The 23,540-nt window shown below is 37.5% G+C and overlaps 1 protein-coding gene across 2 annotated transcripts; it reads right to left on the bottom strand.

The window, feature by feature from the left end:
• Positions 1–451: 451 nt before the first annotated feature.
• Positions 452–15,396, bottom strand: LOC127654820 (carnitine O-palmitoyltransferase 1, liver isoform-like). Of its 2 annotated transcripts, none has more exons than XM_052142278.1 (19): positions 15,265–15,396; positions 14,503–14,677; positions 14,224–14,366; positions 12,627–12,798; positions 12,354–12,458; positions 11,791–11,928; positions 11,592–11,669; positions 10,389–10,496; positions 8,506–8,590; positions 7,330–7,525; positions 6,929–7,117; positions 6,573–6,678; positions 6,360–6,476; positions 6,077–6,241; positions 4,109–4,240; positions 2,889–3,041; positions 2,669–2,782; positions 2,417–2,509; positions 452–2,310 (listed from the first exon to the last, which is right to left on the bottom strand). In XM_052142278.1, exons 2-19 carry the CDS (start codon positions 14,641–14,643, stop codon positions 2,224–2,226), a joined length of 2,322 nt encoding a protein of 773 aa, XP_051998238.1. In that variant the 5' UTR covers positions 14,644–14,677; positions 15,265–15,396; the 3' UTR covers positions 452–2,223. The 2 variants fall into 2 exon arrangements, with proteins under 2 accessions (XP_051998238.1, XP_051998247.1); XM_052142287.1 differs by having other exon boundaries at positions 14,503–14,664; positions 15,265–15,390.
• Positions 15,397–23,540: the final 8,144 nt, after the last annotated feature.

The following is a 23,540-nucleotide window of genomic DNA, read 5'->3' as shown; positions in this document are numbered from 1 at the left end:
TTCTGCTGAAGGAGGAAAGTCATACACATCTGGGCTGGCTTAAAGGTAAGCAAATCATGAGCGAATTTTCATTTTTGGGTGAACTGTTCCTTTAACATTTACTGTGGATTTAAATATAAATTGACTTAATAGAACATATGCACCCTTTCCAACTTCTTATTCAGGACCTTGTAACACCTGTTGCATTATAAGGGAGAAGTACAAAGAAGCATCTATTTGCCAGGTGTGGGATTGTAGTAGCAAGATAAAAAGTATTTGATGGTAAAAATCTTTTTAGCCTGTGGGACTAGAGGAAGTAGCCATTTATAAATAAATAAACCAACGAATTACTAGTTTTAGACCAATAAAGTTCCATCTAATGAATACCTATTAGTTGACGATATTCAGTTAATCTTATGTTGATATTGGGTCAGTAGGTTTGTCTACTGAAAAAAGTCAGCAAAGAAAACAGAAAAGAACAGAAAATAATTTGATAGTCTGTTTAATATGTTTTGATGTATATTGCTTAATGCTCATTCTGAATTTCTGAATCAGAAAACATACATGGCCTTTGTGTTGACAGTAACTGACACTCAAACATATTTAAACAAGTATAGAATAAATAAATGCACACTTATCCTGGAACTAAATATCACACAATTAACATGTATCTCTCAAAAGGGGAACATAAGATAAAATGAAATCAAATTAAAAATATGTAAAGCCTCTAATGAGCATTCAAATTCCATATCTTTTTAAGGTTATAAATCCCAAACATTTCAAATGACCTTTCAATGCTACATAAATGGCAATACCAACTCCTAAAAATAGCTAAAAAGGAGCAAAATCTGTCATTAATGAGAGCACACGTGGCATATTTTGTCAGACAGAAACATGATAATCTGTATCATCTTTTTCTTTGTCACCTAAAGGGATAGTTCACCCAAAAATGGAAATTCTGTCATCATTAACCCTTATGTTGTTTCAAAGTGTATGACTTTCTTTGCTCTTTGGAACACAAAACGAGATGTTAGGCAGAATGTTAGCCTCAAGTCATTCAATTTACTTGAATATTTTGTCAAATCTAAATGTAAAAGTGAGGTAAACATTTTACCTACTGTAACAGTACATTTTGTGCTACACTGAAAAACGAAAAAGCGTTAGTGTTAGAATTAACATGAGGGTGAGTAAATGACAAACTTTTCCGTTTGGAGTGTACTACTCCTTTTATGATGAATTTAACCATTGGCAAATATTAGAATGCAAAGGAAAGCATAAAGCACAAACAGAGAGCTGTGTTTTGCTTACATTTTTAGGTCAACAGTTTATCCGTGAAGGCACCAATTTGCCAAGCCAATTACAATACTCCTCACAAAGTGAATTGTTCATCTATTGAAATGGTGTTAAAAGTGAAAGCATGACTTGCTAATGAAATGCTTTTATAAATGGCTGAATCTTTCATTTGAAATGAACTGCATTGAAATGTTTAATTAAGGCACCAGCACATACAGTACTGTGCAAAGGTTTTAGGCACTTGTGAAAAACTTTCAAAGTGAGGACTTCTTAAAAAAAATAATGACATAAGTAGTTTTCATTATTCAGTTAAGGTCATACAAAGTCCAGTAAACAGAAAAAGAGCTAAATCAATACTTGGTGTGAACACTTTTGTCTTCAAAACAGCACCAATTGTCCTACTTCCAACTGGTTGTTGGCAGATAGTATGATCAAAGCCTCTTGGAGAATTTGCCAAAGTTCTTTTATTTATTTGGGCTGTCTCAATTACTTCTGTCTCTTCATGTAATCCCAGACAGACTCGATGTTCTGTGGGGGGCTTCGTAAGGCCATCTGTTGCAGGGCTCCCTGTTCTTTCATTCCGTTATGTTCTATTTGCAAAATGAATGTTTGGGAGTATAAAATGGATGTTTCCTATTGACACACTAAAGTAGCAGAAATAAAAAACCATCTTAAGACAAATGTTTTTGTGAAACCTTTTAAGTGCCTAAGACTTTTGCACAGTACTGTATATACAACACAGAATGAGATTCCCCAAAGAAACTCACACTTCCTCCCTACTTCTCTACTTCAATTGCTGCATCTCACACACACACGCAAACAAACAAGACAACACAAGCAAAAGGGTTAAGCAAAAGCCAAAAACAACACATTTCAATCTTCTCTCAACAGTCATGATATATAATTAAGGTGAAATTAGTTGTTAAAAGTATTATCTTTTCACCAACTGAATCACTTTGGGGTTCCTGTGTCAATCCGAAACAGATCCAGCATATCAAACATTGCTTGTTTGATATGGTTTCCGAAGCGATGGGAGTCCTGAAGAAAGACAATTATAGACAAAAAACAACCCAATTGTTCAAAACAGCACTGTCACTGATAATACACAGGTAAATTAAGTATTGTGCATCAGTTGTATACTCACAGTTTCTGGACTGGAATGCTTGGAAGAGATATGGAAATTGATGAGGTCTTCCCCGACAATCACATACGCTACACCATAACCATCATCTGCAACCTGCCATGACAGAGGATGGTGATTTATTTAATTTTTTTATCTGATCTTCAAATATCATTCACTCTAAGATTACCAAATCCAACTTTTTAAGATTATAGTATCTTCGTACAAGGAATTAAATGTAAACATTGACCGTGTTCATGTGAACGAAAGACTTACTGGTCCAAATCCCCCTCCACAAGTCACATACTCTGGGTGTCGAGCCAAGTCAAACAGCTCAAGCTGCTGTAGAGGAGTCTGACTGGTGGACAGTTTCCAAGGCTCTGACAGCACCTGCAGGGAAAAGACTTGCATTCAGATTCAAAGACAAAAGCCCATCTTCAAATGCAGAAATGTCAATTAAAGTCCCTTTTCAGGTTATATTAATCCCAAAACACACCTCCTGGAGGAAAGGAGATTCCTGCCCAAGGTATTTAGATACAACATAGAGGCAAAAGAGATGGCGGTCAATGCCTTTGCCAGTCATTGCGAGTCTGTACATCTGCTGATGTTTCTCAGCAGCCTGCCTCAGTAAATTAAGTTTCTGTTCTCTCTACAAAAAAGTGAGAAAAGTAACAGAAGAGCCATTTTCAAGAATGCCAACAGCAAAACAGTGACCATTAAGACTTAAATAGCAAAAATGCAGTTACTGTAGCTATAAAATCAATGCAAATCAAACACGATGGGGGAATTCATTAAATGTGTGTGGTATATCAGGGCAAAACCCTGCAACTTATTCACACTCTGAGTCCAACTTAAGACGCTATATGCATCATGAGTATTAATATTAAGTCATTGTCATTATTTTTAGGGCAAACACACTTTCTTTTTTGCAAGTAAGGCTCATAATAGAGCTTGCCAGATTTTTCAGACATCTGAAAGCTTGTACATTACTGAATTCCTCCCAACGAGTGTTAAGGAATATTTCACACAAAAATTAATTCCCTCAATATTCACTTACCCTGATGCCATCCCAGATGTGTATGACTGTCTTTCTTCAGCGGAACACAAAATAAGATTTTTAGAAGATAGAGCTCTAACAGGTCCTTATAATTGAAGCACTTTAATGGCCCAAAACTCATATTTAGGCAGCATAAAAGTAATCAATAAATGAATGTCTTCTGAAGCAAATCAATAGGTTTATGTAAGAAACAAGTCGATAATTAAAATGTTAACTTTAAATCGGCACTTCCATCTAGGGCTCTGATGCAGTTTGAAATGGCTGAACTCTCGCGTGATGTTTGTTCTTCTGTTGTAAATATGCGCCACTTCCGAATTCTCATGTGAACTCACTGACACGGTTATGTCAGGCTTTGCGTCATCTACTTTTAAGTTAATAAATGTTTAATTATTGATGCATTTTTTACACAAACATATCGATTCGCTTCAGAAGGCATTTATTGATCGACTGGAGTCATGTGGATTACTTTTATGCTTCCTTTGTACCGTCAAAAGTGCTGCCAATAGTGTAATTCCATTATAAGGATCTGACAGAGCTCGATCTTCTTCTAAAAATCTTTATTTGTGTTCTGCTGAAGAAAGACAGTCATACACATCTGGGATGTGAGAATTTTTATTTTTGGGTGAACTATTCCTTTAAGGGTATATTCAGCATGGTACCGTGTCGTTGTTGACCATGGCACGGACAAATGTACAGGATTCCACAGTACAGGACCGCACGGTTTCTGTACGACCTTCTCTGAATAAACGTGTCATGGATGCCTCGTAAGTCAAGCAAAATGTTCCCTTGTCCTGTACAGTAAAAAAAACAAAAACATAATTGATATAATTCTTCACATTTTCAAAGGAATAACAACTAGGGCTGTTTGATTTTTGAAACAAGTTTTGAATTGTTTCCGATTCCTGGTTTCGGAATCAATGGAATCAATTCCAAGAGTCGATTCCAGAGTCGGGTTCATCAGTCAAGAAATTATGGTTTGGTGCAGTCATTTTATTTGAATAAGTTTGAATTCTGTTAAGGCTTCTGAAATGTGTAGTAGTTTACTGTGAAATAAAAACAGAATGTACACTGTACAGTCCCCAACAGAGTCAAATTCAACCTTTGGAGTTGATTCTCGAATTCCAGTGCCTCAGAATTGATGAATGGATTATTTTTGGAATCGATTCCCAACCCCAGCAACAACCCCATTAAAAGGCTGCATTTTGCTAATAATATCCACTCATACATTCTTTATATTTCAGGGGTCATAGACATTTCACAAATGTGCTTAATAATAGTCTTAAGCTTTGACTTAAATTCTTAGCAAACATTTGGACTTGTGTAAGAGTAGGTGCTACAAGAAGCTATAAAGCCTGATTCTTAAGAGCTGATTGGGGTGACACATAAGTGTTGTGAAGTAAGGACTACAGTAATGCCTACCAAAAATGGCTACCCTCAACCACTGAATCAGTCAATACTGATCCTGCAAGGGTAATACCCTAATATATTTAATATGAGTTAGTGTTAGTGCAGTAAAACAATTTCTTTTTTATTAAGGATGATGTGTATTTTAAAAACTGATTATATGTTTTTGTCTCCTCTTTACCTAGTCAGTGCCGTTTATAATGTCAGTGCTGTCTAGCAGTTTAAGAGGTTTGACTTCCTCCATATAGTGCTTTATACTAGAATGTTCTCTGTAGAATTTTAATGGGTCACATAAGTTTTGTGTTCTCCGCAAGCCGCTGCGATATCGAGTGAAGCTCGACTGAATCCCGCAAGTTTCGCTCTGCTGTCCCAGACATGTCAATCTAATCTCTGGAGCACGCTGATGTGCGCTGTGGCAGTTCACACGAAAGTATGGTTCATTCACCCCACACAGATACACATGTAATTTATGAGAGGCATATTTAATGCTGAACTATAGCTGAATACATTTAAATTTGCTTCGGCAGTGCGATTTGTTTTACCAGCATTTGGCGGGTGTTAATTTCAAGCTCTGAACACAATATAAACAAATATTTTAATTAATGGATATTTTCTGTCGATTCATTTATTGATTAATCAAATGAAAAAGACGATTTATTCCACATCTTCCCAAATGTTCTCCTCCAAACAATCTAAATGTAAAAGTGTACACTATGCACTGTGTGCAAACAAAAATGTGGCAGGGCGGAGGGCGGGGCTGGGTCGTGTTCCTACACACCCGGTCCCGTCCTCCGCCATGCCACAAAAATGTTTCAATATAAATTGCATATGAAAACTTGCACGACTTTGAGTTTATAAAGAAAACTATTAGCTTCTATAAAACATTTCATTTGGAGTGCTTGGGTGTGGCCTTTTTTCAGATGCAGCTCTGTACAATTTTTCAAACAGTTTTTTCCCCATAAACTCTAATGCCGCCACTGACGGATGACCTCCGCGCCAGAGCGAAGATATCCAATTTTCCGATAATCCAAATAAATACATTGTTGATTATTTTCATCATTGATTTTTATAATTTAAGTGATATTTAGATTTCAACTTGTATCTAAATAGGAGACAAATGACATAATTCTTAGAATTGTGACATACTTAAGACAAATATTTTACTCTAGACAGCTTTATACATTCGGCCCCTGGTGTCCATTGATTTCAGTAGCAGAGCTCACCCTAAAGTGGGCCAGCTGCAGTGCTATCTGAATGAAGGCATCTGGACTGGTCTTGCACTTCTTGATCAGGCCCTTTCCAAAGTCATTGAAGGGGATGATGTGAGAGTCCACATCTCTAGCCAAAGGCTCAGCCACAGATAGAGAGTTGGCAATCATAGTCTGGCACTGCCATGAAATACAAAGCAGAATGTGAAAATATTATTTGCTCATTCATACCCATAACACTGGGCCTATATCAGCACTTTCCAGGAGAAGTGCCTTATACACACTCTGTGTGACTGACCTCAGTAGGGATGCTCCACTGCAGTCGTTGAGGTCCAGGGAGACTGGGGTGAAGTTCTCCTTTACAGTGGCCATCTGCAGTGTAGCCCAGCTTAACAGGGTCCATTGAGAGCACATGCTTTTATAAAAAAATTAATCAAGGTTTACATTAGTAGGAGATATCAAAATGATGATTAAATGAGCATAAGTAGAAACGTTTCATTAACAATTGTACCTCCCAAAGGTGGACAATGATAGGAGCGTCAGACCAACTATGTTCTGCATTAAGGCCCATTGTTCCATTCTTGAAGACAATCAGGTTGAAGGACTTATCAAACCACCTAAGTGGTTAAAGTTACATACAGTGGGGTGGAAAAGTCTGAGACACATTGAAAATTTCAACATCTAATTTAATCCTGAAAATAGACAAAAGATTCTGGTCCTGATTATATGTGCAACCCAATACATGTCATTTCAATGAATCTACAGGAAAAGTCAAAGCTTCGCAGAGGAACAGTACTGATTCTTAGAGACTCTCAAAAACTCTCTTAAAAGGTGCATTAAAGGAGGAGATTATTATTTTGTCCTCACCGGTCATAACACTTCCCATGAAGTAGGGATTTAGCGTAGCGGTCCAGGGACTCCACAGGATTCTCTGGATCATAGCGCTGCTCTGTATCATCCAGAGAAACGAAGAAAGCAGCCTTCTCCACAGCATCCAGAGACACTTTGTTCTTGCCATGACTGAAGTAGGCATTTCGGGCACAAGCCCAAGGCACTCTGAGACAGTCACATTCAAACAATAACATTTCACTGACTGAATCAAACTGTAACACAGCTTGAGGATCTAAAACAAAAACAGGTAATGTGTAATAGCTTAAAAGAGGAAAAAAAAGAGAAACAAGATATCCCAATGAAACTTTGGGGCGGTTACAAGTGACTAGACAGTAAAACGGTAGCGACTCCTGCTGTCTGGTGTGTGCTGTGAATACCTGTTCCCTGCAGTGAGAGCAGCAAGAGTTTTCTCCCCAGGCTGCGGCTCTGATGTGTCGGTAAGAATCCTCTCTATCTGCTGCTCTATCTCCCGTGGCAACAGCAACCGCCCATCATAGAACAACCGAACTTTAAAGTAACGGCCCCGGTGATACACCACAATATGCTTGCAGTCAGACATGTGCTGAACAGTGTCTAAATTCACAAAGGGAGGGAGACAGAGAAAAACTGCATCTACTGTACATAAAAATGCTATTTAATTATATATATAGCAATAATACAAATGTTTATTATTTATCCCTTTAATGCTTAAAAATGTTTAAAATTTTCTTCTAAAAATCTTCATTTGCATTCTGCAGACGAAAGGAAGTCATATGCATCTGGGATGGCATGAGAGTGAGTAAATGATGAGAATTTTTTTTTTTGGGTGAACTATTCCTTTAAGTTAAGAAAAGCACATATTTGCTGTTAAGCTGTCACGTAAACGGTAAATGCTGTTAAATGTTAAAAAAGGAAAAAACATTTTTTTTTTCAAATGGTAAAAAGGTAAAAACAAATCCAAATGTGAAAAATCTGAAAATAATAAAGGAGGGAACTGAATGGTCTTCGATCTAAAGCTGTGCAGGTAATGGGATATAGCACTCTGCACACAGTAGGGTGAATGGGGGTAGGGTGGGTTAGATCAAGACCTGCATCTCACTTTTCATTGACAAATACAATTAATAACACTTAACTGATATAAATTAATTAACCTGAACTATACATCAAGTGTGTTTGTAAAACTCATGCATACAGATGAGGGGGATATCACTGATGTGTCATTTCCTATTGGTTAATGCATTTCTCAGAGGGTGTTATATGGTTTAAAACAGTGCCTGAAATAAAGGGGCTTAACTTTTAGTCAAGATGAAAAAAGGTCTGGTTAACAATATAACACATTCCATATGTCACTAAATCAATTTTGCAACAATGTACTTCCAAATCTACTAATCCAGGCCATTTGAATATGGACTATTTCCATAAGCAATCCTTATCTTCTTTACGGCTGCAGACTTCAAATTGTACATGCAATGTAATGCAGGACTGTAAGTTCTTAAGCAACTTTTCCCTACAATGAAATTATTGAGTAGGACACTACTATATCTGGTGCATTAGAAAGTGTCAGTGTTCAGTACCTGATTCTACGCCTGGGATGCGACTGGTGTTGAACATGCGCTCATACTGGGACGAGCACATGGGTATGGTGTTTTGAAGCATAAGCTGTGAAGCAGAGAAGAAGAAGTTAAATGAATGATTTAGGGAGTACCTGGCAGTAAACAAACCCTACAGGACATGAGAGGCCACAAATCATAGCTGGGTGGACCCGAGAGAGAACTATGCAACCAATAGGGCAAAACAAGAGTTTTGGGAACATTGGTCAGAAAAACATTTAATGCAGTACATTAAATCGAATGGAATAAATGGAATTTTAATCAGCGCAACCATGTGTCACCAGCTTGTCATTACAAAGTCTTAGTGTGCATGAGAACAAAATACCAATGAAAATTACAACGGCAATATGCAATAACATGCCAATTACTCAGCTACCGGTAATCAAAATCAAACGATAACACGGCCAGTGCAGAAGACAGAAGCTGGTCTATGGTGTGCAAACTGCCTATTTGTACCCCTCTCCAGGCCTGGGATGCAGCATGTATTTTATAACCGTTCATACTGGGCAGACCAAAGCAGAACGCTGTTTGCTAGTGCAAAAAGCTTTACCTTTAAGACCATATCATCAGGATGCATGAAACATAAGAAAGATTTACAGTATGAAATAAAGAGAGCAGCTACAGGCCTGAAGTTATTCAAGGCAATCAACAATATGTGGAAGGTAGAACACCACCAATGTGGACTAAAGCACTTTTACCAGTTTGTCACATTTATCAGTGTAATCATTAGCCGCTTTTGTATTATCGGGCCGAACGGTCCTGAGCAAGGTGAGAAACAGTTCCAGTAGTATTTGCACTTGAGCGCGTTTTGGCACGGCAAGATTACAAACAGTTCTCTGCCTGGATTTCTCGCCATGGTTAGCTAACCGTGCTGGTGGAATGGCTTTAGTACGTGGTGACTCACCATTGCCAATTTGCCAACGCCAAGGTAATTATTAGTTTCTAGGTAGCTGGCAAAGTTCGCTATGGTGAGGAAAATAAAATGTTGTTAAAAATGTTTTGTGTGTTTGGTGTATCTACATGATTTTTGACGATGGTTTAACTAGTAGGCTAGGGTACATCATTTTTCTACATGCCTTTTTCATAAGTGAGGTAGATTACGCTAGCTAGCTCACTATAACTCGTATAATATATCATGATATTACGCCTATAATATTTTGTCAAAAAATATCCTTTTCAGCTAGTCTGGGAACTTTTACCTTTCAGTGTGTTCGTGTCCGGTGGCATACACAACCACTTAACAAATGTTGGTACAAATTGCTTTCCTTTATTTGTCATTGGCTGTGAAAAAGCAGTCCTAAAAACTAGAATATGCAATCATCCTCCATAGCGCACTAACTCCAATGTTTACCTTCTACGTCCACGCAAGGTGACGTATTTGTTATGAACATTCAAGCACAATAGTGTAAAAAGAAACTGTAACCATGCCAACTGGCCCGGATCAGCACGGAACAGTTTTTCAACAATCACCATTTGACCCATTAGTGGAAAATCGGCTTAGCAGGCCCAGATGGAATCTGCAGACCCTTTTCTGTATTTTGATGTGGAATGCTGTAGAATGGATTTAAACAAGATAAATTCTAATTCTATAAAATATTTAATAAACGAGCAAGCAAGCACTTCATGAATGCCTGGTGTTCCAATGAGTTCTATGAACAGATTCTGCATGGGCCTACTCACTGGTGTTATAGCCATGATAAAACTATAACCATTGTTTTTCTTTACCAAGTCAAAATGGTAATCAAGCTTACTAATCTAACTGTTTACAAGGACATAAAGTAATATATCTGCAGCACATATTTTTCTGAAGTCAAGACGATGTAAATAAATATGGTAGTTTGTCTCACAGGCTTAATTTGAGCCCGGTCCAGCTTCCCCCTGTACAGCATGATGGCATGAATGGAGTTACCAGCTCTCGCTGCTTGCAGATGTGTAGGGCAGACATATAGAAAGTCCTGTTGAGAGGAAACAGAAGCCAAAGGTTTAAGAGATACAAAGAGTGCATGAATGAAACAAAACAACAAACAAATCCTAAAATTATCTCTGTATATAACAAATTCATCTAATCTGACAAACACATTTTGTCTATCCGTTTAGATAGATCAAGGTACTATACAATTACTGCACTTTGTTTATGGCATCCGTGCAGAGTTAATCTGGTCAACGAAATCTCTGACAAAGGGTTTTTTGATTTTGTCAACTATAACGAAGAGACAAAAAAGATGCATCATAAAAAATAATTAAACACTTTTATGTAACCTTTTCAGTTAAAATACTTTCTTCTATCCCATCTTAATATGCAGACAACTAGTAAGCTTATTTTTTTATTTTTGCAATTCCGTTTGGTGGCGGTTGATGAAAACATGACAAGTAAAAAAATAATACTGCAAAGTATTAATAGTTCAAGATACAAACAGAAGACATCTAGAAAAACATCTGTTTATAGAATATATTAGATATGGTTTGATCTAATAAAACAAATCAGTATGTTGGAGATATCCCTGCTCGAGCTGCATGAGTTAAAACGCGCTGAACACTGGAAAAATGAACCACTTTAAAATGGTTAATTACCTCACTCAAATGCATCCTATTTATACATAAGATTAAGCACTACATCCACAACATATTTGTAATGTTACAACTTACATCTGCACAGACAATGAAGCAACTGAACAGATGAACTTGAACTAAGTTACACGCTAGTCATAATATAGGTTGTGTAACGCCGTTTACATAAAAACACACTTACACACAAAGCAACTGGCTAAACACAGAAAATTAACAGTCTCTAAAGCATTAAGAACTCAGAAGCCAACTTCTAAAGAGCAGTTAATACTTCAGTATATTTAGATATTATTTCAGGAGCTCAGGTTTTCACAGCAAGGACAGTTGTACAGTAGCATATTTTTATGCATCTTTTATATGTTTGATACATGTTTAAATTAAGAAAATTGTATAAATTCTTTCTTCAAATAATTTTAAAGGACATTTTTGTGCAAAAACTAAGAAAGTGTCAAATTTATCACTGCTTTGTGTCAAGCATTATTTACCATTGCATAGTAGTTGCTGTTCACCATGATTGGCCCACGACCTCTCAAGTAGATATACTCTTCCCACCAGTCACTTACCTGAAACACATATAAAAGAGAAATGTAGCACCACATATATATGCAATAATTAAAACCACTGCTGCTATAGTTCATAATTGTGAGGTCAGTTCCAAGGTGTTGAGAAATGTTTTATACTTACATAATTGGTGGCCCACCAATACTTCAGTTTGAGGTACCACTGAAGTTTTGGTCCAAGGTTCTTCTGAAAGTCTAGTGCAAGACTCTCCATTCTTTGGTATTCCTCATTATTCAGCAGTGGCTGAACGGATTCAAGATACTACAGATCGAAAGGTTTAAGTAAACAAAACAGCACAGCTAAAAATTCACTTTTCGGTGTTATGAAATAAATCAGCGATAACTAAAGTTCACGCACTAAAATGTTGGTTATGAACCCCAGCAACTGATGCTTGACAGATTCCAAAAAAAAAAAACTAAGTTGGTTTAATTTCTTCAGAACCGTTCTGAGCAGTGTACATATTTTAGTAGGTTAGCTCACTTCATTCACGCTGTGCAACCTACCTCCAACATCAGTAGATAATCAGCTGAGCAAGTTAACTCTGAAAACAAGTAACCAGAATGCACGTTGAAATTTCTAAACGAAATCTAGCTATTCCTGGTTTACCAATCTGACACCAAATAAAATCTGAAATAAAAACACTTTCCTTTTAAATTGAAAATATTTTAAAGATTGCGATAACTTACTCTTCTCAGTGTGTCCTTTACAGATGGCACAGGTAAGTGAGGGAGTGAGGTCTGGAAGCTGTTCAGCATTGGTGTTTGCATGCCAGAAAAAATCTTCACAAGGATCTGCAAGATCAGAAGACTGTGATTAGAAACAAGAACAAATGACAGAGTTCAAAACCAAGAACAGATAGGCTAAGTGACATTTAGAACCACATGAATTTATATTTTTAAGTGAACTATTTCTTAAACACAAATTGTAATTCTTCCAGTTATCCTGAATGGCATACACACAAGCCACAGTTGAAGTTTCCAGGTCATTTTGCCACGGGGGCCATCCATCCAGCCATGCCAGGACAGCAGGCCCTTCAAGACATTCCTCATGGAGAATATGATGGCAATCCACAGGCCCGTGCCCACCACGATACCCCCAACTAACATCTGATTTTGCGAAGACATGTACCTACTGCAGAAAGAGGAGAATAGAGGAGCATTACTGACAATTAATAAAATACAGGGGCAAGAAAAGTATGTGAACCCTTTAGAATTAGATGGTTTTTACATTAATTAATCATAAAATGCAATCTCATCTTTATAAAAGTCACAAGTATAGACAAACACAATGTGCTTAGGCTAACAACACACAAACAATTATAATCTTTCATGTCTTTACTGAACACATCCTGTTAAACATTCATAGTGCTGTGGAAAAAGTATGTGAATCCATGGATTTAATAAATAGAAGATCCTCCTTTGGCAGCAATAACCTCAACCAAGCATTTCAGGTAGCTGCAGATTAGACCTGCACAACGTACAGGAGGAATTTTGGACCATTCTTCCTTACACAACTGCTTCAGCTCCGCCATATTCTTAAGATGTCTGGTGTGAATGGCTCGCTTGAGGTCATTCTACAGCATCTTTATTGGGTTAAGGTCTAGGATCTGAATGAGCCACTCCAAAAGGTGTATTTTCTTTTTTGAAGCCATTCTGGATTTACTTCGATGTTCATGTTGGTGTGCGGTGCCCTTTTTATGCCATACATATATAGTGCTGCACGTTCTTCCTAAACAATTCAACTTTAAATTCATCAGTCCACAAAGCATTTTCCCAGCAGTGTTGTGGAGTGTCAAGGTGGTTTTTGACAAACTTCAGGCCACAACATTGTATTTGTTGGAAAACAGAGGCTTCCTTCATGGAGTCCTGCACCGGACACAATGCCTGTTTTATTTTTTGTGGACTCATGAACAGAGATGTCAACCAGTTCCAATGATTCCTTCAAGTCTTCAGCTGTCACTCTAGGGTTCTTTTTACCTCATTGAGCATTCCGCGGTGTGCTCTTTGTGTCATCTTGGCTGGACGGCCACTTCTAGTGAGAGTAGCCACGGTACTAAATCATCTCAATTTATAGACATTTTGTCTAACTTTTAACAGATTCTTTTTTGTGAGGCATGGTCCACGTCAACAGATACGTTTTGTGAATAGCAAACTCAAAATGAGTGCTTTTTATAAGTCAAAGTAGCTCTAACCCACAACTCCTGAATCTAATTAGCTTTATTTGATGTCATTAGCCTAGGGGTTGACATACTTTTTCCAACCTACACTGTGAACGTTTGAATGATGTATTCAGTATACAAAAACAATACAATATGTTAGTGTTATTAATTAAAACAGATTGAGTTAGTTCATTACTGTAACTTAGATGATCAAACCAGCTTTTAAGACAAATTTAAATGCATGTAATTCCAAAAGATTCACTTTCTTTTCCTGCCACTGTAAATACACTCTTATAAAAATATCATGATGAGAGGTTGAACTGGGCAGCATATTTCGTTACTTGTCATTAAGCTAACACCATTTGTTATGGTGTAACAAGGTTATTATACAGACAAACCTGATTGGGACATGTTTGCCAAGTTTGACGAGCAGGCCTAAGGAAGGATCCACTTTTAAGTAATGAGCTCTTCCCATGTATCCCGCCAACACCAGCATGAACCCGGGTGCGCTGCCTGGGTAAACCCCATTCAAAACTCCATTCTGTGTGCACAATGAAAAACAATCTTATTATCCAAGACCTGTTTATAATAACGATATACTGGTTTATATCTACAAATCATGTTGAAAAGTGAAGACTTATGTACGAGAAAAAAATGTAGGAGACTATTAAAAGTACCTTAAACCGGACAAATCTCTTCTTCCAGGAGTGAAGACCAGACAGGTAGACCTGCCGAAGAGCCTCATGACTGAGATGTAGGTTAATGCCATCGGGGGTGACAGTGAACTGGAAGGCCACAGCCTGATGAGCTTCTGCCATACTTGGTCACCACTAACAATTCTAGAAAAATACTCTTCAGTACAGAATACAAGAGATGACTGATAACTACCAATAATATTATATTGACATCCTGTAATTCACTGAAAGCTTACTCGTGAGCTAAATGATTGCTATATAGAGTTTTACCAGCTGTTACATTGGAACAAGCACCTAATAAAAGGACTATTACATATTAACTTTAGGAATTATGAAGAAATGTATATCCCTGAACACAACATGGATGACAAGTATTTTACAACATACCAAGTTCCAATTCCAGTTATGCCGGCTTATTACATATTTGTGAGGCAGTTTCAGTTATTTTAACAAGCAACTAGTTTCTGTAACACAAAAGCTGCAGCTCTCCTCTAGTTGCATAACGGTGGCTACAGAAACGATAATGTGGCCACGTTTCCTCCATATTTCACATCACATACGGCTATAGTATACACGTATATGAACACATTTGAATCGAGTACTGCTGAATACAAATCTAGATCTCGTCAAGTCGATCTAGATTTGTTATCTACAGGTTTGCTTATAGCGTGGGCAAGGCTAACCCGAAGGACTTGTTACGTCCATCATGCCGTATTTATTTAGCTCCGACTGACGTCCTCTTACCTATAAATCAGTTCTTCAGGAATGAACTCTTGATTGAATTACATTGATTAAATTACACGACGAATCCAGGTACAGAATCGTTTTGTTTGCCTAGATTGTCTTTTTCAACTCACTTCAACTTTTAACACAAACACGCCTACAATGAAAGCCAGCCCACTCTTTATTGACAATGTATGGCTTAGCGTCTAAAATTATTATTTACAATATGGTATTGAATTCTGACATTGTGCACATTTTCCAATGTCATATAAGCAGCAGACACATTGGGTGTTTGATAATAGAACTCAGGCTGTAACGTTCATCATCTAGATAGAGCTGTTTTTAATGAAATGTCGTAAGGGACTGCAGACGTTACAACTCGTTGAACACGTAAAACCTCACATGTTTAATCATGTGTCCAACGCGGAAGCGAATCCCGGTTATATAAAGTCTCGCGAGATTCGGATGCGAGGTTCACACACTGTTGTTTTTTTTGTTTTGTTTGTTTGTCTTTTTATTTTAATTATACAGGTCCTTCTCAAAAAATTAGCATATTGTGATAAAGGTCATTATTTTCCATAATGTAATGATAAAAATTAAACTTTCATATATTTTACATTCATTGCACACCAAATGCTAATTATTTGAGATAGGAATTTTGGGTTTTCATGAGCTGTATGCCAAAATCATCAGTATTAAAACAATAAAAGACCTGAAATATTTCAGTTGGTGTGCAATGAATCTAAAATATATGAAAGTTTAATTTTTATCATTACATTATGGAAAATAATGACCTTTATCACAATATGCAAATTTTTTGAGAAGGACCTGTACATCACAAGAAGACATGGAACATGTATCACCGTAGGACGCATGTACCAAAATGAACACAAAAAGGATATACATAAACAAAAACAAAACAAAGAAGCAAGGACAAGTAATAAGGCGTGGTGGGATACCGAATAAAGGCTAATCAAGACAACTAGAAATAGAAGAACATAGAGCTTCAGTCTTTCTATTTGGTGTTTTAAAGTTTTTGAAACTCTGAAATATTTTCACAAAATGACAGAGAAATAAATTAAAGGAGGGCTTGCGTTTTTTTCTCATTTACATGTGTGAATATGATATTTACCCAACAGTTGCCAACTCTCACACATTTGGCGTGAGACACATACTTTCAGGCTCTGTCTCATGCTCTCACTCTACCATAGTAGATACATAGTTTCACTATTAAGGTAAAATTATGCCTAAATGATTTCAATGCACTGAGTAAGATTTGAGAAAGCGTAAATCAAGTTGCAAGCGTAAAAATAAATGGCATGCGCACGGAACGTATAGTAAAGGTGTAAATCAAGTTACAAGCGTAAGAATAAAATAAAAGCATTACTTAAATGCTTTCATAAAATTCATGTGTTGTGAATTTGCAATTTCATATTAACACAAAGTAAATGTGGTCTGTATTCTTCCGACTTTCTTTTTTTTTTTCACGTTTACACTGTTGGCACAGTTGTTTTTGTCTAAATATGACCAAAATCATTGCAAACCTGTAATCAGCGATATGGTAGAATCAGTCTGTATGTGTAAAATAAAGTTTCAGCTAAAAATACCCTATGGATCATTTATCGTATCATGTTGTAAATGCCTCTTTTTGAGTGGAATCATAAACACATTGTTTTCGTGTGTGTCTCTTTAAATGCAAATGAGCTGCTGCTCCTTGCCCCTGTTTCAATCAGAAACAATGGTAAATTTAGCTGTGGAATCTGCTAACAAGCACATTCGGAAAGAAGATTTGCAAACATTCACAAAATATAAAGTGTTATACTTTCATCTTCAAGCTGGAACATGAACAGTTGGTTCTGATCTGTGCTTGAGAATAACATTTTTGAAAATACTGCTTTATACTGACACTCATTCACAAAGCTGTTCGGTTTAAAATTATTTGCACAAACATACACACATTTTTGTATGTTTTGGGGCACATTTCCTTCAAAAGCAAAACTTGTCCACTGCGTCTTCAGTGGCTCTGATGCCGGGAGTACATGAAGACACTTATGTTCACATATTGTATCTCTGAAATACATTTATGTAGATATAATAAGATATAATTAGACTATGGAAGTATTGTATATGGATCAGCAGTAAAATCTGTGCAAATCTTCTTTCCAAACAACTTCATATTATGCAAGCTCGGGCTCTAAGAGTGTGTTTAGGAGCAGAACATTTGAAGCAGGTGAAATTCCACTGTGGTTATTTCAGAAACAGTTGGGGGCCAACTACTGGGTCAATTTAAAGGGGTATGGAGATCCATCAAAAAGGGTGCTTTATACATGCTGGAGAAGGCACAAAAAGAAAGTTTTGGTTGGACAGGTGATCAAATGGAAAAAGACATTGGAGTAGCCTATATGATAAAGACTTTGGTGTAAATGTAGTGTGGCATGTTAGACCTGTCTGTGTATTAGAAAGTCTGTGTGTAGAACTCAAGATTAGACACAGTAATAAGACTTACAATTTAACCAGCAAATACTATAGGTATATGGATAGTAAATATAAAGACAGTGTTCAAATATTTACAGATGGATCAATGATCTGCAAAAAGATGCAACATGATCTGCAGTTGATGTGTCTATATACCAATTGGGATTTAACAAGAGAACATCTGATTGTTTGAATGTGTACACTGTTTAATTGTATGCCATGTTGATGGCATTAGAATGGATTGAGCAGGTTAATTGCAGTAATGTACTGATATGTAGTGACTCTGTGTCTGCCCTTGCAAGCATTAAGACAGATACAGCCAGAAGCCACCAGGATCTACTTAATGAAATCCTGTTTGCTAATGCAAGAATGGTCAGGCAAGGGGGAAAGATCACATTCATGTGGGTTCCAGCATATTCAGGTGTCCTGGGAAACGAGAGAGCAGATAAACTGGCAAAAGTTTAGGACAATATTAAAAGTATACTAGAATGTGGAGACAGTGAGCAAGGGAGAAACTGTTTATTACATTTTTTAAGGATGACTGAACTGAAAAGATAACTTTAAAATGAATGGACACTGAGAGAGAATAAAACTGAAGATGGCAGTAAAGCAACAAATTTGGATGCTAGCTGCCATAAAACCTCAAAGTAGAAGAAGAAGCAGAAGGTTGAGCTTTATTGAGAAGGGTCTGGCTGCAGACTGTGGGCGATTGGAGCTCCACTCTCAAACAGGAAATACGTCACCTCCACTCCAGTTATTGTGTTGTAAAAATTTAAGATTATTTGTTTTTTTTTTTTTTTACATAAAAACAATTAAAACTTAAATTGTGGAAATTATTCTTCATTATTTTACATTGGTTGATTTGTACATGTTATTTAGCTTTAAATAGAAAATTCTGAAATTATTTTTACTATAATATTATATTTAAAAGTCATAAACCGTAAAAGTGTAGTATACTGCTTTGATATTGTGTGTGAAGATTAGGTGAGATCACGTATATATGCGCTCGGTCGCAGTCATAGACAGTATAAGGCCGCAGTAGAGGTGACGTATATATGCGCTCCGGCGCAGTGGAGGTGACGTATTTCCGCTTTTGAATGGAGCTCCACTCGCCCGTAGTCTGCAGCCAGCCCCTATTGACTTTATTATGTGATAGAGGTTAGAGGTCATGGCAGCCATCTTAGATTTGCCACAGAGTTGTGTTAAAAAAGAAGATGTCATCTTTGCTCTTTAGATCAATATCCATAATCATCTGTTGTCTCTTACCAAGGAGGCCATTTTCTGTAAGTCTACCTGTTTATTTTGCCTTAAGGTATGTGTTGATAGTATTATTTATTTAGATTATACAATATTTTTTATATTTTAAACTGTATTATTAACATTGGAGTAGCATCTGTGCTGCTAATGGCTATCTGAGCATGGCAAAGTATTTCTTATCTGTACCTGTGTTTGTATACTTACCAAAAGATGTCATAGTTACATTTATCTTACTCTTGAATATTGTAATTTTTTGCATATCATGTACTGATTCCTCCTACTTATGTACTGAATGTAGTCTTTTGGGTTGTAGTTTCACAAATTGACGTTGTGGGACTGAAGTTTCTAAGTAAACAGCAAAAAGGAATTCTTTGGCTACGGCTTTCCGTCAAACCACAACATGTTTAACCATCTGTTGAAGTGCACTTTACTTGCAGCAAGGGCAGAATAGTGAAAAGGCAAGTACCTCCTTGGTAAGAGACAACAGATGATTATGGATATTGATTTGTAGAGCAAGATGACATCTGCTTTTGTAACACAACTCTGTCATTACTACCCATTCATCGGCTCCGAGCACATGCTGGGTAGTACAGTTTTTGACCATACGCAAGATGATGACAAGGTATCCCCATCAACTGAAGACAGAATGTTTATAGCATTAATGGAAAAGGAAATGTTAATTTACAGCTCCAACACCTGGGGGGCACCTCTTCATTTCTGTGTTCCATGTCAGCAACTTTCCAATAACGGAGTATGAAACATCTAATGCTACTTCATCAGAAGCTACAGAAGAAGCCTCAAATACAAGAACATTTATTCAAATTCATGCAAAGAATCTTTGATGCAGGTCATGCAGAGCTTGCTCCATCTCTGAAGCAGAATGAGAAAATCTGGTACTTGCCTATATTCAGCATCTACCACCCTGTACGCCAGGTCAAATAAGAGTTGTTTTTGATCCTTGTGCCTAGTACAAAAGACTGTCTTGGAATCAGGTGTTTATCTCTGGGCCTGACCTAAATAACACCTTGCTGTGTGTTTTACTGTATTCAGACAAAAGGCATTGGCAATTACTACTGATATTGAGCAGATGTTCCATATCTTTGTGGTAAGGGAGGATCACTGCAACTTTCTCCACTTCTTGTGGTTTGAGAACAATGGTCTCTCCAAAGATGTGACTGAGTATTGGATGAAAGTCCATTTATTTGGAAATGGTCCATCACCCGCAGATGCAATCTATGGACTCCATCGTGCTGCTCAATATGGAGAAGCTGAGTTTGGGAAAGATTCATGACGCTTTGTTGAGTGTGACTTCTACATGTATGATGGTAATGTCCACAGTCAAAGAAGCAGTTGATCTGTTTAAAATAACTCAAGAGATACTGGCAAGTTCCAATTGAGACTTCATAAAATAGCATCCAACAGTCCTGCTGTGATGAACTTCCCAGTCGAAGATCTAGTGAAAGACCTCGAGGACCTGGAAGTAGATACATCATCTATTCAAAGGAGTCTTGGGCTGAGCTGAAATCTTAAAATAGACACTTTCACTTTTCGTGTTGATACAGAAGAGAAGCACTTTACGGGTAGGGGTGTCTTGGCAACTGTCAACAGTGTCTTCGACCTTCTTGGGTTTGCAACGCCTGTCAAAACACTTTTCCAAAAAAGGAAAGTTCCTTCTCCGTGACTTGATAGCAGGTACAAAATACTGGGATGCTCCTCTCCTCTAGGTGAATGGGAGGCTTGAAAACAATCCTTGCAGGATCTAGCTAAGTTTGAAACTTCCAGAGTGTACTCAACATTTTCTCCCTCTTTGGCACAAAGGGGCTCATAAAGTGGGGTTCATCCTAGGCAGGGCTAAGCTTACTCCTCTGTCTGCACACATACCACGTTTAGAATTAGGAGTGGCAGTCCTGGCTATAGAAATGGCAGAACTCATTAAAAATGTGTTGCATCTTACCCCAAACTCTGTGCAGTTCTGTTCTAACAGTAAAGTGGTATGGGGTACATTTATAACCAAATAAGACACTTTTACATATATGTTAGTAACAGAGTCCAGAGGATTAGAGATTCGAACAGGCCAGAACAGTGGCGTCGTTACAAGTCAAAACACAGCTGATTACGCAACACATTCGGTGCCTGCCTCAGATTTGAAAGACTCTACCTAGCTTTCTGGGCCTACCTTTCTCTCCCACCCTTACAGAGACTTTCTAAAAGATGAACCATCATATGGCCTAATTGATCCAGACGTGGATGTTGAAGTGCATTCTAACTGTATTCAAACTGTACGAATCTGACACCCCATTCCTTTACTGTTAAGCTTGGCTCTCCCCGCTTTGAACGTTTTTCAACCTGGAAAACTCTCTTATGAGCTATAGAAAACATAACCTACAACATTTAATCATTTAAAACTAATAAAACAGATGAGAAAAGTACCTGTAAACAGTGGCATTTCTGTGAAAAAAGCACACGTAAAAGACAAACTGTCACAGGCAAAAGTTGTGGTCATTCAGTGTGTCCAACAAGAGAGCTACTGTGATGAATTTGCTTGCATTTCCAATGGAAAAGAAGTCCCAAAAATAAGCAGACTGAGAAAGCTTAATTGACCAAGAAGGACTATTACAGGTAGTTGACTCACGCATGCTCCTATAGAACAAAGAGAAAACATCCTATTATCATTTCAGGGAAAAGCCATATAGCCCTTCTACTCACGAGACACTTTCAAGAACGTGTCAAACACCAGGGTCGCCTGTTTACTGAAGGTACTATCAGAAGTGCAGGGTTCTAAATTACTGGACCAAAGAAACACATTTACAGTGTGATTCATAAATGCATTATCTGTCAGAGACACAGAGGAAGAGTTGTTGAACAAAAGATGGAAAATCTCCCACTGGACTGGCTTAGAACTGATCCACCCTTTACTAATGTCAGTCTTGATGTCTTTGGGGCCTGGATGGTCGCCTCCCCTGAAGTAGCTTAGCAAACAGCAAACGATGGGCAGTTATATTTACCTGTTTGAGTATTCGAGCAGTGCACTTTGAGTTAATTGTGTCCCTTGATACATCCAGGTTTATCAACGCCCTACAATGTTTTTTTGCCATAAGAGGTCCAGTGAAACAAATCAGATCAGATTGTGGGACAAACTAAGGAGATGAAAATGTTTGCAGAGGAGCCTAGCTTAAGGAACCACCTGAGTGGTGAAGGATGTTGCTGGATCTTCAATCCCCCCTCATGCATTGGAGTGGTGGTAACGTAGTGGACTAAAGCACATAACTGGTAATCAGAAGGTCGCTGGTTCGATCCCCACAGCCACCACCATTGTGTCCTTGAGCAAGACACTTAATCCAGGTTGCTCCGGGGGAATTGTTCCTGGAAAGTGCACTGTAAGTCGCTTTGGATAAAAGTGTCTGCAACCATAAAAACATAAAATACCATAGTTACTACAGCTATGGTTACTAAAATAAAATAACTGGCGGTTACCATTTAGTCAGGAAAAAGTAGAACAAATCTGAAGGCTTTACACAGTTGGAAGCATCATAGTAGGCCTGGTAACAATAATTGCAGCAACTTTTTTATTCTGGCAGAAACTATGGTTACCATGGTACATGGTTCATTCATATATATAATAGTTTTAACTGAACAGAAAAAATTTATATATTAGTCAAGCTGACCATTATTTGTCATGCTGATGTGTTTCTATTTAGGATTGGACTGTAGAAAATTAAGTGACATACAGTAGGCTACAGAGCGATTGTTTGTAAGTACTCCCATATTTCTGCTCATGTTCAATATTACATAAATTCTTAACTATTTCAGTGTTGCCAACTTTGGATACAAGGCTGGAGTGAGATGTTGATGTCATGGCCAGGGCCGGATTGATGAACAAGCAAATCATCGTTCAAGCCCAGGGGGCACTGTCCCTGTGACACCTTAATGTGCTCCTGGACATATACTGCATGTAATTGATACTAGTGGGCCTTCTAGCTTTAATTTCTAACACCAAAACAAGGCCTCATCCAAACCTACTTTTTGTGTTTTTTGTTTTGACTCAGTATACTTATTTATCTACCATTCACAAGTTTAAATCACCCATACACTATGACATAACCAGGGTTTTTCTTGGGTCCAAAATTGCCCTTCAGTGGTAAAACAGTTATTTTTATAAGGCTTTTTATAATATTCAGATGGTATACCTATAGTATGAGTGGGCCACTTTAATTAGCTGGGAATGTGTCCTTTCGAAATATTGTTTTCCTTTCACTAGGCTCTTAATAATTTATAGTAAGTCATATCTTGAAACATCTAAAGGTAAAGAGGGCCAGTTTGTTATAACAGGAGGAAAACTTTGTCTATAATTTGTCAAATTCATGGAGGTCCAGATTTCTAACCCATTCATATCCACAATTTGAACTTGCCCTTATGAATGTTTAGCCTGTCATAGTTCTTCCACTCTGGTATTGTCATTGGTAGACTAATAACAGGGCCATAACCACAATGGATGGCTCCTCATTACCTTAGTTTAGTCAATGTAGCTAGTCTTTCTAAACAATTTTTTACTTGTATTTTTTATA

This window comes from Xyrauchen texanus, chromosome 2 (genome assembly GCF_025860055.1).
Source record: "Xyrauchen texanus isolate HMW12.3.18 chromosome 2, RBS_HiC_50CHRs, whole genome shotgun sequence".
Classification (NCBI taxonomy): domain Eukaryota; kingdom Metazoa; phylum Chordata; class Actinopteri; order Cypriniformes; family Catostomidae; genus Xyrauchen; species Xyrauchen texanus.
The sequence above is the reverse complement of the archived record's forward strand: the minus strand, read 5'-3'. Positions and strand labels throughout refer to the sequence as shown.